The sequence below is a fragment of the Bubalus kerabau genome, chromosome 6, assembly GCF_029407905.1.
Source record: "Bubalus kerabau isolate K-KA32 ecotype Philippines breed swamp buffalo chromosome 6, PCC_UOA_SB_1v2, whole genome shotgun sequence".
Classification (NCBI taxonomy): Eukaryota; Metazoa; Chordata; class Mammalia; order Artiodactyla; family Bovidae; genus Bubalus; species Bubalus kerabau.
In genome coordinates, this window is record NC_073629.1 from 13,205,135 (window position 1) to 13,218,637 (window position 13,503).

Here is a 13,503-nt window from a genome sequence, read left to right on the forward strand (position 1 = left end):
GGACAAGAGTACTTCCAGGCAAAAGTACTGGAGTGGGTTGCCATTGCCTTCTCCGAAAAAAAAAAAAAAAAAATGGTGTGTGTGTATATATATATATAAAATAACAGATTCACTTTGCTGTACATCTGAAACTAACACAACACTGTAGATTATACCCCAATAATTTTTTTTTTTTTAGTTTCAAATTCTCATGACATAAATGTGGTACTCCAGATGGTGACTGCAGCCATGAAATTAAAAGACACTTACTCCTTGGAAGGAAAGTTATGACCAACCTAGATAGCATATTCAAAAGCAGAAACATTACTTTGCCAACAAATGTCCGTCTAGTCAAGGCTATGGTTTTTCCAGTAGTCATGTATGAATGCGAGAGTTGGACTATAAAGAAAGCTGAGCACTGAAGAATTGATGATTTTGAACTGTGGTGTTGGAGAAGACTCTTGAGAGTCCCTTGGACTGCAAGGAGATCCAACCAGTCCATCCTAAAGGAGATCAGTCCTGGGTGTTCATTGGAAGGACTGATGTTGAAGCTGAAATGCCAATACTTTGGCCACCTGATGCAAAGAGCTGACTCATTTGAAATGACCCTGATGCTGGGAAAGATTGAGGGAAGGAGGAGAAGGGGACAACAGAGAACGAGATGGTTGGATGGCATCACCGGCTCAATGAACATGAGTTTGGGTAAACTCCAGGAGTTGGTGATGGACAGGGAAGCCTGGTGTGCTGCAGTCCATGAGGTTGAAAGGAGTCAGACATGACTGAGCAACTGAACTGAACTGAACTGAAATGTGGTTAGGAAGACTACTTTCAATCATAGTTATGAATGAGCATACTGATACTTGGACTATAAAGAAGACTAAGTGCCAAAGAATTGATGCTTTTGAACTGTGGTACTGGAGAAGACTCTTGAGAGTCCCTTGGACTACAAGGAGATCAAACCAGTAAATCCTAAAGGAAATCAACCCTAAGTATCCATTCGGAGGACTGGTGCTGAAGCTGAAGCTGAAGCTCCAATACTTTGGCTACCTGATGTGAAGAGCTGACTCATTAGAAAATACCTGATGCTGGGAAAGACTGAAGGCAGGAGGAGAAAGGAATGACAGAGGATGAAATGGTTGGACAGCATCACCGTCTCAATATATATGAGTTTGAGCAAATTCCAGTAGATGGTGAAGGGCAGGGAAGCCTGGCAAGCTGCAGTCCATGGGGTTGCAAAGAGTCAGACATGGCTGAGCGACTGAACAATAAGAAAATAAGAAAAATACTTACTTATACATGGAGTTAATGTTATTTACTATCCACCCATCTTAATTTATCTTCTTCCTTAAGTGTGCTCCCGCAGAGAACTGACCACTTAATGACATCATCTTTCTTAAGGCTTTATTTATTTATTCCCTTATTGTTCATTTTCCCACTCATACACTTATTCAGCAGACTATGATTGAATGCTGGCAGTGTTCAACTCACAATGTTAACTGTGGAACAAAATGAAAACTGGAAAAAAATACTTTTCCTGAAGAGCTTTCATAGTATTTTACAGGAAAGGTAGATCATTATAATATGAGGTCAAAAACTGAAAGGGACCTTAAAAAAAGACAAAGGCCAATTTCTGAGGGAATGTAGAAGCCTCTGTTAATTGATGCTGAAGCATTTCAACTTTTGAAAATAATTTAAAAAATATGTAAATACAAGTGTTTATTCTGTCAAAGGGATCTTGAACTGTGTAGTCTTTGCCCTCTGACCTTGCCTCAGCTGGTCTTCTCTTTAATGTTGCCCTGGCTATATCTTGCACCATACTTCTGACATTTTCTCAAAAGAGCCATGCAGACTTTTAAAGTAAGCAGCCATGATATTTTACATAACCATGCTGGGCTCTTCCTGCATATTGATTTTCCTGAAATTTGATATAATCCACAAATACATTTCTCTTTTTTTCTCTCATCCCCTTGTCATAGTTACAGTCCCAGGGAGTTTAAGGAACCTTCCAGAACCTCCAACACAAATCCCCAAGAGCCACCGGACCCAGTGGAACCGCAGCCAGTGTACGACAATGGTAAGGATTTCCTAAGGGACAGAGAGCTCCAGGAATGAATCAGGGAGGGAAGAGAGATTGAGCAATGGTCCATGGTTCAGTCGTATTCAATTTTAAAATGACATTTCTGGCCCTATGTCAGGGATAGTAGGTGGTTATAAACTTGGTGACTTCTTGACTACAGCCAACTGTAATCTGTTCTTTCACAGGGAATCCTGGAGATAGCGACCTGGTTTATTCCGAGATCTGGAGCACCCAACATACAAACGAAAATTCAGGTAAGACAAATTTGAAATAAGTAGAGGTAATGTGGCAGTGTTTTATCAGATCCAGCAAGGGAGTTTTGATCAAAGAGTCATCTCAAATATGAATCCAACATGAAAGGCATTAACTATTCTCTTATATTACAAATCCTATAATCATATCTATTCCTTCTTACTTGTGTACACTGCCATCATTACCCCCAAAATTCATTAAATTCATTAAATACAGACACTGTATTTCTTTGCTAATATGTCAATAGCATCTGGTGTTATGCTTAGAAAACTGTAGGCCCCCTCAAATAGTTTTTTTTTTTTTAGTAAATGAATGAACATAATTACTAAATTAAGCCTTTTATTATCTAATGAGTAAAGAATTGTAATTCTTTTAACTGGTCTCTTTATTTCCAATATTGTTCTCCTTCCAACCTTGGGTTTGATCCCTGAGTTCCTGGATTGGGAAGATTCCCTGGAGAAGGGAAAGGCTACCCACTACAGTATTCTGGCCTGGAGAATTTCATGGAATGTATAGTTCATGGGCTTGCAAAGAGTCAGACATGACTGAGTGACTTTAACTTTCCAACCTTCTAACAATCTGTTTCCAGCATGATCCCTCTGAGATGCACAATTGATCACATCATTGTCTAGATTAACTGTCCTCAATGATTCTTCATTTTAAAGCACGACCTTTGCCTCCTCCATGCTTTTGTCCTTCCTCTAAGCTCTGCCTTATGTCCTTGCTTTAGCCATGTTAAACTCTCAGCATTTCCTTGATCAAACTGAGCTATTTTGTGCTTCTTATCTGTCTTGTAATGTTCTTGCCTCTAGTTGGCCTATAACCCTTAGTCACATTTCCAGGCATAATTCAGTTATCACTACCAAACTCACAATGATTCCCACCAGCCCTCCCTATCTCCAAACCTGAGAGGAACTGATTACTCTTTGGGGCAGCAGCATAGTTTAATATACATTTTTATCTTGGTGCTTATAATACTTGTTGATTTGTCTTCATCTCTATTTTTCTCGTTAATGGTAAGATTCCTGATCATATGCACTGAGTTTGTGTCATTTTTGCCTCCTTATAGATTATTTACTAAATACTTACTGGGTGGTTAAGTAAATAAAAGAAATCCAAATAGTCTCTTGGAAGGATAAGAGAAATACACACACTGAATTTTCTAGTGTTAATGTTGCAAATCTTTGGCTTACTGGGAATTTTCTTTGTGATCTTAGAATCCCAAGCTGCCATTGGAGAAGCCTCCTCCAATTTCTCTGTGCAAAGTGAAGTGAATCATATTTACTTCCTTCTCCCAAATGACCAATATAGACACTGTTGTTGTTGCTTGGTTGCTAAGTTGTGTCCAACTCTTTGCAACCCCATGGACTGAGGCAGACAAGATTTCCCTGCCCTTCACTATCTCCCTGAGTTTGCTCAAACTCATGTCCATTGAGTTGGTGATGCCATCCAACCATCTCATCCTCAGTTGCCCCCTTCTCCTCTTGTCCTCAATTTTTCCCAGCATTGGGGTCTTTTCCAATGAGTCAGCTCTTCTCATCAGGTGGCCAAAGTTTTGCAGATTCATCTTCAGCATCAGTCCTTCCAATGAATATTCAGGACTGATTTCCTTTAGGATTGACTGATTTGATCTCCTCGCTGTCCAAGGACTCTCAAGAGTCTTTTCCAATACCACAGTTCAAAAGCATCTATTCTTCAGTGTCCAGAGAAGAATTGCTTTATGGTCCAACTCTCACATCTATACATGACTACTGAAAAAAACCATAGCTTTGACTAAATGGACCTTTGTTGGCAAAGTGAAGTCTTTGCTTTTTAATACACTTATCTAGGTTTGTCACAGATTTTCTTCCAGGGAGCAAGCATCTTTTAATTTCATAGCTGCAGTCACCATCCCCAGTGATTTTGGAGCCCAAGAAAATGAAATCTGTCCCTGCTTCCACTTTTCCTCTTTCTATTTGCCATGAAGTGATGGGACCAGATGCCATGATCTTCAATTTTTGAATGTTGAGTTTTAAGCCAGCTTTTTCACTTTCCTCTTTCACCTTCATTAAGAGGCTTTTAGTTCCTCTTCACTTTCTGCCACTAAATGGTATCACCTGCATGTCTGAGGTTGTTGATATTTCTCCCAGCAATCTTGATTCCAGCTTGTGAGTCATCCAGCCCAGCATTTTGTATGATGTACTCTGCATGTAAGTTAAATAAGCAGACTGACAATATACAAACTTCATGTACTCCTTTTCCAATTTTGAACCAGTCCACTGTTCCATGTACAGTTCTAACTGTTGCTTCTTGTCCTGCATACAGGTCTCTCAGGAGGCAGGTAATGTGGTCTGGTATTCCCATCTCTTTAAGAATATTCCACAGTTTATTGTGATGCACACAGTCAAAGGCTTAAGCATAGTCTATGAAACAGAAGTAGATGTTTTGTTGGAATTACATTGCTTTTTATATGATCCAGCGTATGTTGGCAATTTGATGTCTGGTTCCTCTGCCTTTTCTAAATCCAGCTTGTACATCTGGAAGTTCTTGGTTCACTTACTGCTGAAGTCTGGATTGAAGGATTTTGAGCAAAATCTTGCTAGCATGTGAAATGAGTGCAATAGTATAGTAATTTGAACTTTCTTTGGCATTGCCTTTCTTTGACATTGGAACAAAAACTCACCTTTTCCAGGCCTGTGGCCACTACTAAGTTTTCCAAATTTGCTGGTATATTGAGTGCAGTGCTTTAACAGCATCATCTTTTAGGATTTGAAATAGCTCAACTGGAATTCCATCACCTGAACTAGGCTTGTTTGTAGCAATTTTTTCTAAGGCTCACTTGACTTTGCACTCCAGAATGTCTGGCTCTAGGTGAGTGATCATACCATCTTGGTTATCTGGGGGCATTAAGAGCTTTTTCGTACAGTTCTGTGTATTCTGTGTAGTGCCTCCTCTTCTTAATCTCTTCTGCTTCTGTTAAGTCCTTGCCATTTTTGTCCTTTATCGCGCCTGTCTTGGCATGAAATATTCCCTTGGTATCTTCAATATTCTTAAAGAGATTGCTAGTCTTCCCCATTCTCTTGTTTCCCTCTATTTCTTTACATTGTTCACTTTAGACAGCTTTCTTATCTCCTTGCTATTCTCTGAAACTCTGCATTCAGTTGAGTATATCTGTCCCTTTCTCCTTTGCTTTCATTTCTCTTTTTTTCTTAGCTATTTCTAAGGCCTCCTCAGACAACCACCTTGCCTCTTGCATTTCTTTTTATTGGGTGTGGTTTTGGTTACTGTCTCCTGTACAGTGTTATGAACCTCCATCCATAGTTTATCAGGCAAGAGTACTGGAGTGGGGTGCCATTGCCTTCTCCGAGTGGTTTTCCCTACTTTCTTCAATTTGAGCCTGAATTTTGCAATAAGCAGCTGATGATATGAGCCACAGTCAGCTCCAGGTCTTATTTTTGAAAACTGTATAGTGTGTCTCCATCTTCAGCTGCAAAGAATATAATCAATCTGATTTCCATAGTAACCATCTGGTGATGTCCATGTGTAGAGTCATCTCTTGTGTTGTTGGAAGCCATAGAGGTGCTGAATAGAGGTGGGGAGGTGGAAATAGCAGGGCTTCACTGCTATAGTTGTGATGAGCAGTGGAGAAAGAAAGATATTTTCAGGAAAGTCATTCTGGACATTTTAAGGGCAGAGGAAAGGCTTTATTGTGTGTGTGTGAGGACAGGATACTTGGTCTGTGAGGGTTTGAAAGAATTCATCAGAGGAGACAGTTAGGAAATGAGTCAGTAGAGGAAAAATTGGTTTAGAATGTGTTGTGAGTATTTTGTAAGTTACAATATATTACCCACAGTTTAATAGTTTTCTTTCTTCTTCCAATTCAACAGCAAATTCACCAAGGAAACATTGGGAAGATAAGGTGAGTCACATTTCCTGGCTTTCTTTCCCCTCTGCTCTTCCTTACTTATATTTTGGTACTAACTGTTTGTGCTTTCTCCCTTCCCACTAGGAACCCACAGTCATCTATTCAGATTTGAAGAAGGCATATCCAGATGACTCCACAGGGCAAGCCAGCATTGGAGATAGTGACCTTGAAGATGCTGCAGAAAACTATGAGAATGTTCCATGTACATTATCAGCCTTAGACCGCTAGCTCTGTACCCATAGTGGCTCACAGAGACCCTGTGAAGCAGCCTGTGTCATTCTCTCGGTTATCTCCAGCCATACTTCTTCTTTCCCTCCAGTGCTCAGCATCCCAAAAGACTGGACAATGGGGGATGTGAGACTGTGTGAAAGTTCTGCCAACTTCCTCTGTGCCCAAGTCTGTGTGTTCTCTAGGAACACAGTGAGCAGAATTTGAGTAAATTCTGCAATCTTTTCACAGTAGGGATACTTGGGAAGGCAAGGCAGGTAGGCCTTCAGCTCCTGGGCCTGTTAAAGAGGAGGGAAGAGCAGTCTAGCCAGGATCACAAGGATGCAATCATCGAAAGTTGATCTGAGAGGGATCAAAAGCTTCTAGGGTACTGTCTCACATAAACAGTTTGCTTGTTCTAAACATCTTGTTTCCCTTTCCAATTTTGTTGATAGTGTCATTGATGATGTTCTGGTGCACATGCTTTGTTCCAGCTACCCACTGCAAATGATCAAAAAGCTTTATTCTGTCCACCGATATACTATTTCTTCATGAAATATACATCAGTGTTAAGATTTTTCAAAAACAACCCATTCTGTTTAATGGGCTGCTGCTGCTAAGTCACTTTAGTCCTGTCCGACTCTGTGCAACCCCATAGACAGCAGCTCACCAGACTCCTCTGTCCCTGGGATTCTCCAGGCAGGAATACTGGAGTGGGTTGCCATTTCCTTCTCCAGTTTAATGGGCAAGAACTTCCAAACTGTCTGACTAAACAGTATTATGGACCAATTCTATTCTCTCAAAGTTCAGTGTGACCATTCTTGGAGATAGGACCTTTTAGGAGGTAATTACAGTTAAATGAGATTTTAAGGGTGGCCCCTAACTGAAGTGGACAGGTGTCTTTGCAAGAAGAAGAGGAGACAACAGAGCCCTCTCTGTCTTTCTTCATGCACACAGAGGAAAGGCCATGTGGAGACAAACAGGAAGGCAGGCATCTATAAAGCCAGAGGTGGCAGGAAGACGGATCTCAGCAGAAGCCAAGTTTGCCAGCACCTTGATCTTGGGCTTCTAGAACTATGATCAAATAAATTTTTGATGTTTAAGCCACCAAGTCTGTGGTATTTTGTTGTGACAGCCAGAGCAGGCTAGCACAGATTTATACATAGATAGATGATAAATGATTGAGGGTGATAATCATGATCGACAGATAGATAATAGTTAGTTAGATACATAGATAAGATAGTTGCTGGTGTGTGACAGTGTTTGTACATCCCAGCCCACATAGAATTTGTAGTCTTCAAGATACTTCTTCTCACATAAGACCAAATATTCCTCCTACCAGTAGCAGCTCAATTTTACTGTTTAATTATTCAACATCCACTATTTGATGTCTATAGAAGCATCAACACCAGTCTTGGAAAGTCATTAGAGCCAGTGATTCACAAGACTTAGATGAAAAAGCTTAGTGTCAATCAGGAGCCCCCTTGAGCTGAGCTGGCAGTATATGTAGACATGGAAGGTAATTAGCAGGTTCAAGGGAGGACAGCCTTTGCATTGCTCTGTGACTCCTAATCAGTTCCTCAATTGACTGACAGGCTTTGGGTGTCTACCAGTGAAGAATAAAACATCTTTTTAAGTATGTCAAAAAAAATGACAGAAGCACTTTTATTCATGAGTTCTGCTGAGGCAGAAAAGGAATAAATCAAATTGTTAGCCTCTATTACCTAGTGTTATACTGAATTTTTTTTATCTCTGAAAACAAAAAATTAGAACTTAAGAAGCTAAAAGGTCATTAAGGACTCATGTACCTCAACTGATACAATTTATGGGCATTGTTGATTTAACACCAGCCATTGTTGATAACTGTAAATAAATAATGCAACTGCACTTTGTAAACTTGAAAACAACTCAAGCATAAAAGTATTGTGTGTTTCAAGTTTTATATTTACCCACCCCACCCGCCACCGGTGTCAGAAGCTTAGACATCAGAAAGTATAAGATATATCAAAATACAATCTGACTTGAGGATTTATCCTCAACTAATGAATTCAACTAGCAGAACCATTGGGCTTCCCTTGTGACTCAGCTGGTAAACAATCCACCTGCAATTTGGGAGACCTGGGTTCGATCCCTGGGTTGGGAAGAGCCCCTGGAGAAAGGGATCTTCGCATTCATCCAGGATGCAAAGTGAAGCAGGTCTTAGGAAGTATCACTATGAACAAAGGAGTGGAGGTGATGGAATTCCAGCTGAGGTATTTCAAATCCTAAAAGATGGTGCTGCTAAAGTGCTGCACTCAATATGCCAGCAAATTTGGAAAACTCAGCAGTGGCCACAGGACTGGAAAAAGATCAGTTTTCATTCCAGTCCCAAAGAAAGGCAATGCCAAAGAATGATCAAACTACCACACAATTGCACTCATCTCACACACTAGTAAAGTAAAGCTCAAAATTCTCCAAGCCAGGTTTCAACAGTACATGAGCTGTGAACTTCCAGATGTTCAAGCTGGATTTAGACAAGGCAGAGGAGCCAGAGATCAAATTGCCAACATCTGCTGGTGCATTAAAAAAGCAAGAGAGTTCCAGAAAAACAACTTTTTCTGCTTTATTTACTATTCCAAAGCCTTTGACTGTGTGGATCACAACAAACTGTGGAAAATTCTTAAAGAGATGGGAATACCAGACCACCTGACCTGCCTCCTGAGAAATCTGTATGAAGGTCAAGAAGCAACAGTTAGAACTGGACATGGGACAACAGACTGGTTCCAAATTGGGAAAGGTGTATGTCAAGGCTATATATTGTCACCCTGTTTAATTAACACATGCAGAGTACATCATGTGAAATGCCAGGCTGGATGAAGCACAAGCTGGAATCAAGATTGCTGGGAGAAATATCAATAACCTAAGATATGCAGATGACTCCACCTTTATGGCAGAAACTGAAGAGGAACTAAAGAGCCTCTTGATGAAAGTGAAAGAGTAGAATAAAAACCTGGCTTAAAGCTCAACGTTCAGAAAACTAAGATCATGGCATCCAGTTCTATCACTTAAGGGCAAATAGATGGGGAAACAATGGAAACAGTGAGAGACTTCATTTGGGGCTCCAAAATCACTGCATATGGTGACTGTAGCCATGAAATTAGAAGACACTTGTTCCTTGGAAGAAAAGCTATGACCAGCTAGACAGCATGTTAAAAAGCAGAGACATTACTTTGCTGACAAAGGTCTGTCTAGTCAAAGCTATGGTTTTTCCAGTAGTCATGTATGGATGTGAGAGTTGGACTATAAGGAAAGCTGAGCACTGAAGAATTGGTGCTTTTTAACTGTGGTGTTGGAGAAGACTCTTGAGAGTCCTTTGGACTTCAAGGAGATCCAACAAGTCCATCCTAAAGGAAATCAGTTCTGAATACTCATTGGAAGGACTGATGCTGAAGCTGAAACTCCAATACTTGGGCCACCTGATGTGAAGAACTGACTCATTTGAAAAGACCCTGATGCTGGGAAAGATTGAGAGCGAGAGAAGAAGGGGACGACAGAGGATAAGATGGTTGGATGGCATCACCGATTTGATGGACATGAGTCTGAGTAAGCTCCAGGAGTAGGTGATGGATAGGGAAGCCTGGCATGCTGTAGTCCATGGGGTCTCAAAGAGTCGGACACAGCTGAGCAACTAAACTGACTGACATCAAAGTCATTTGCTGAGAGAAAAAATGATCACCTTCTTAAAGAGGAAATAAATATTTTTATTATGAAAGAGGGACTTAACATGTCTTGTTCTGTGTTAATAGGTACAATATGCAATCCATAATAATGTATGTCTGGCCTTTAGCGAGAGCAGGGAATCCAGGTCTGTGTCTGAGCCTAAATTTTGCTCCAAGTGTCTCCCCACTCTGAGTTCCAGAATGAATAAAAGTATACAGGGAAAAGGGAACATGCCACTAGATCCAGATGTGGAAGCCCATCTAAGTTAAGAGTGGTGGCAAAAGCCAGGTTTTCTCTATTGACTTAATAGGGAAAAGAATTCCTGAGGGAGAAAGACATGGTTGAAGTAGCTTCCCGTGGATAGTAAAGAGTCATTCTCCGGGAATGCAAGCCAGAAGTACAAGCAGCACCAGGGACAGCAATATCTAAGATGAAGAGAATCAGGAAATGCCAACCAGAAAGAGGGACACCAGAGGGGATCTAAGCCCATAGAATAGTTCCAAGTATATGGAAGACCTTCCTCCCCTTATACAAGTCTTCAAGTGGAAGGCAGATAGAGTATCTGTAAGTAGTCAGGGAGAGTCTAAGGAATATTTGGGAGAAGATTCATGAGGAAATTTTGTTTCCAACTAGTTGGTAAAGAATCTGCCTGCAATGCAGGTGACCCAATTTCAAACCTTGGGCTGGGAAGGTCTTCTGGAGAAGGGAATGGCTATACACTTCAGTATTCTTGCCTAAGAATCCCATGGACAGAGGGGCCTAGCGGGCTACAGTCTATGGGGTTACAAAGAGTAGGACACCACTGAGTAATTAACACTTTCACTTCTGGTCAAAAGGTAACAGTTGAGGCATTAGGATTAAAGACGTTATTATAATTTCTTTCTTTACATTAATTTTATTTGTAAATAATTGAATAATTTATGCACAATAAGTTGCACCTATTTAAAGAGTAGAATTTGATGAATTTTGATAAATATATGCATTGATGAAACCACTACCACAATCAAGATCCCAAATATCTCCATCACCTCCAGAGTTTCCTTATTTCCTAAGCAATAGATCTTTCCCTCCACCTTTATGTTATATAATTACTGATATGCTTTCTGTCACTGTAGATTGCAGTGTACTCTCTAAGGTTTTTACAGATAGAATCAGAGAGTACACACTCTTTTGTGCCTGGCTTCCTTTACCAAGCAGAAAGAATTTGAGATTCATTCACATTGTTTCATGTATTCATAGTGTATATATTTTATTGCTGAGTAAATATTCCATTATCCAGATATACCACTTTTGATTATCTATTGACCTCTTAATGGACGTTTGGATTGTTTCCTTTGTTATGAAAATTCATGTACAGTTCTTTGTATGGACATATGTTTCCACTGCTTCTTTGTAAACACTTTGGAGTGTAATTGCAGGATCACATAGTAGATTGATGCTTAACATTTTAGGAGGGTGCAACACTCTTTTCCAAAATGGCTGTACCATTTTAACCCCCCATAAGCAGTGCTTGATAGTTACAGTTGCTTGACATCCTTGCCAATACTTGGCATTTTCCATCTTTAATTTTGGTTGCTCTAAGGAGTGTGCTCTAAGGACCCCACAGAGACTGAGACAGAACTGTGTCTGAACATCTCATGTGGAGGTACAGGTCATCAGTGGACTGCCACAGGGATGGGGGCTCTCGGTGCAGCATACTTGGGTATGGCATAAGCCCTCTTGGAGGAGGTCACCATTAACCCCACCGTAGAGCTGCCAGAACTTACACAGGACTGGGAAATAGACTCTTGGAGAGCACAAACAGAACCTTGTGTGCACCAGTACCCAGGATAAAGGAGCAATGACCCCACAAGAGACTGACCTAGACTTGTCTGTGACTGTCCGGGAGTCTCCAGTGGAGGCATGAATCAGTGGTGGCCTGCTGCAGGGTTGGGACACTGAGTGTAGAAGTACATGCATGGGATCTCTTGAAGGAGGTCACCATCATCTTCATTACCTCCACCATAGTTTGGCCCCAGGTAAATAACAGGGAGGGAACACAGCTCCACCCATAAATAGAAAATTGAATTAAAGATTTACTGAGCATGGCCCCATCCATCAAAATAAGACCCATTTTCCCCTCAGTCAGTCTCTCCCATCAAGAAGCTTCCATAAGCCTTTTATCCTTCTTCATCAAAGGGCAGACAGACTGAAAACCACAATCACAGAAAACTAACCAATCTAATCACATGGACCACACCTTGTCTAACTCCATGAAACTATGAGCCATGCCGTGTAAGGCCACCCTAGACAGACAGGTCATGGTGGAGAGTTTTGACAAAATGTGGTCCACTGGAGAAGGGAATGGCAAACCACCTCAGTATTCTTGCCTTGAGAACCCCATGAACAATATGAAAAGACAAAAGGATAGGACACTGAAAGAGGAACTCCCCAGGTCTGTAGGTGCCCAATATGCTACTGGAGATCAGTGGAGAAATAACTCCAGAAAGAATGAAGAGACAGTCAAAGCAAAAGCAACACCCACTTGTGGATGTGACTGGTGATGGAAGTAAAGTCCAATGCTATAAAGAACAATACTGCATAGGAACCTGGAATGCTAGGTCCATGAATCAAAGTAAATTAGAAGTGGTCAAACAGGAGATGGCAAGAGTGAACATCGACATTTTAGGAATCAGTGAACTAAAATGGACTGGAATGGGTGAATTTAACTCAGACGACCATTATATCTACTACTTCGGGCAGGAATCCCTTAGAAGAAATGGAGTAGCCATCATAGTCAACAGAACAGTCCAAAATGCAGTACTTGGATGCAATCTCAAAAGCAACAGAATGATCTCTGTTCATTTCCAAGGCAAACCATTCAATATCACGGTAATCCAAGTCTATGCCCCCACCAGTAATGCTGAAGAAGCTGAACAGTTCAATGAAGACCTACAAGACCTTCTAGAACTAACACCCAAAAAAGACGTCCTCTTCATTATAGCGGGCTGGAATGCAAAAGTAGGAAGTCAAGAAACACCTGGAATAACTGGCAAATTTGGCCTTGGAACAAGAATGAAGCAGGGCAAAGGCTAATAGGGTTTTGCCAAGAGAACAAACTGGTCATAGCAGATAGCATCTTCCAACAACACAAGAGAAGACTCTACACATGGAGATCACCAGACGGTCAACACTGAAATCAGACTGATTATATTCTTTGCAGCCAAAAATGGAGAAGCTCTAAACAGTCAGCAAAAACAAGACCAGGAGCTGACTGTGGCTCAGATCATTGCCAAATTGCCAAATTCAGACTGAAATTGAAGAAAGTAGGGAAAACCACTAGACCATTCAGGTATCACCTAAATCAAATCCCTTACAATTATACAGTGGAAGTGAGAAATAGATT

At 40.8% G+C, this 13,503-nt stretch overlaps 1 protein-coding gene across 1 annotated transcript in view; it reads left to right on the forward strand.

The window, feature by feature from the left end:
- Positions 1-7,026, forward strand: part of FCRL3 (Fc receptor like 3) — a 43,636-nt gene extending 36,610 nt beyond the window's left edge. Inside the window, 4 exon segments of the mRNA XM_055586690.1 lie at positions 1,956-2,053; positions 2,242-2,310; positions 6,175-6,206; positions 6,297-7,026. Coding sequence (XP_055442665.1) covers positions 1,956-2,053; positions 2,242-2,310; positions 6,175-6,206; positions 6,297-6,440 — 343 coding nt within the window. The 3' untranslated portion in view covers positions 6,441-7,026.
- The last annotated feature ends 6,477 nt before the right edge of the window (positions 7,027-13,503 follow it).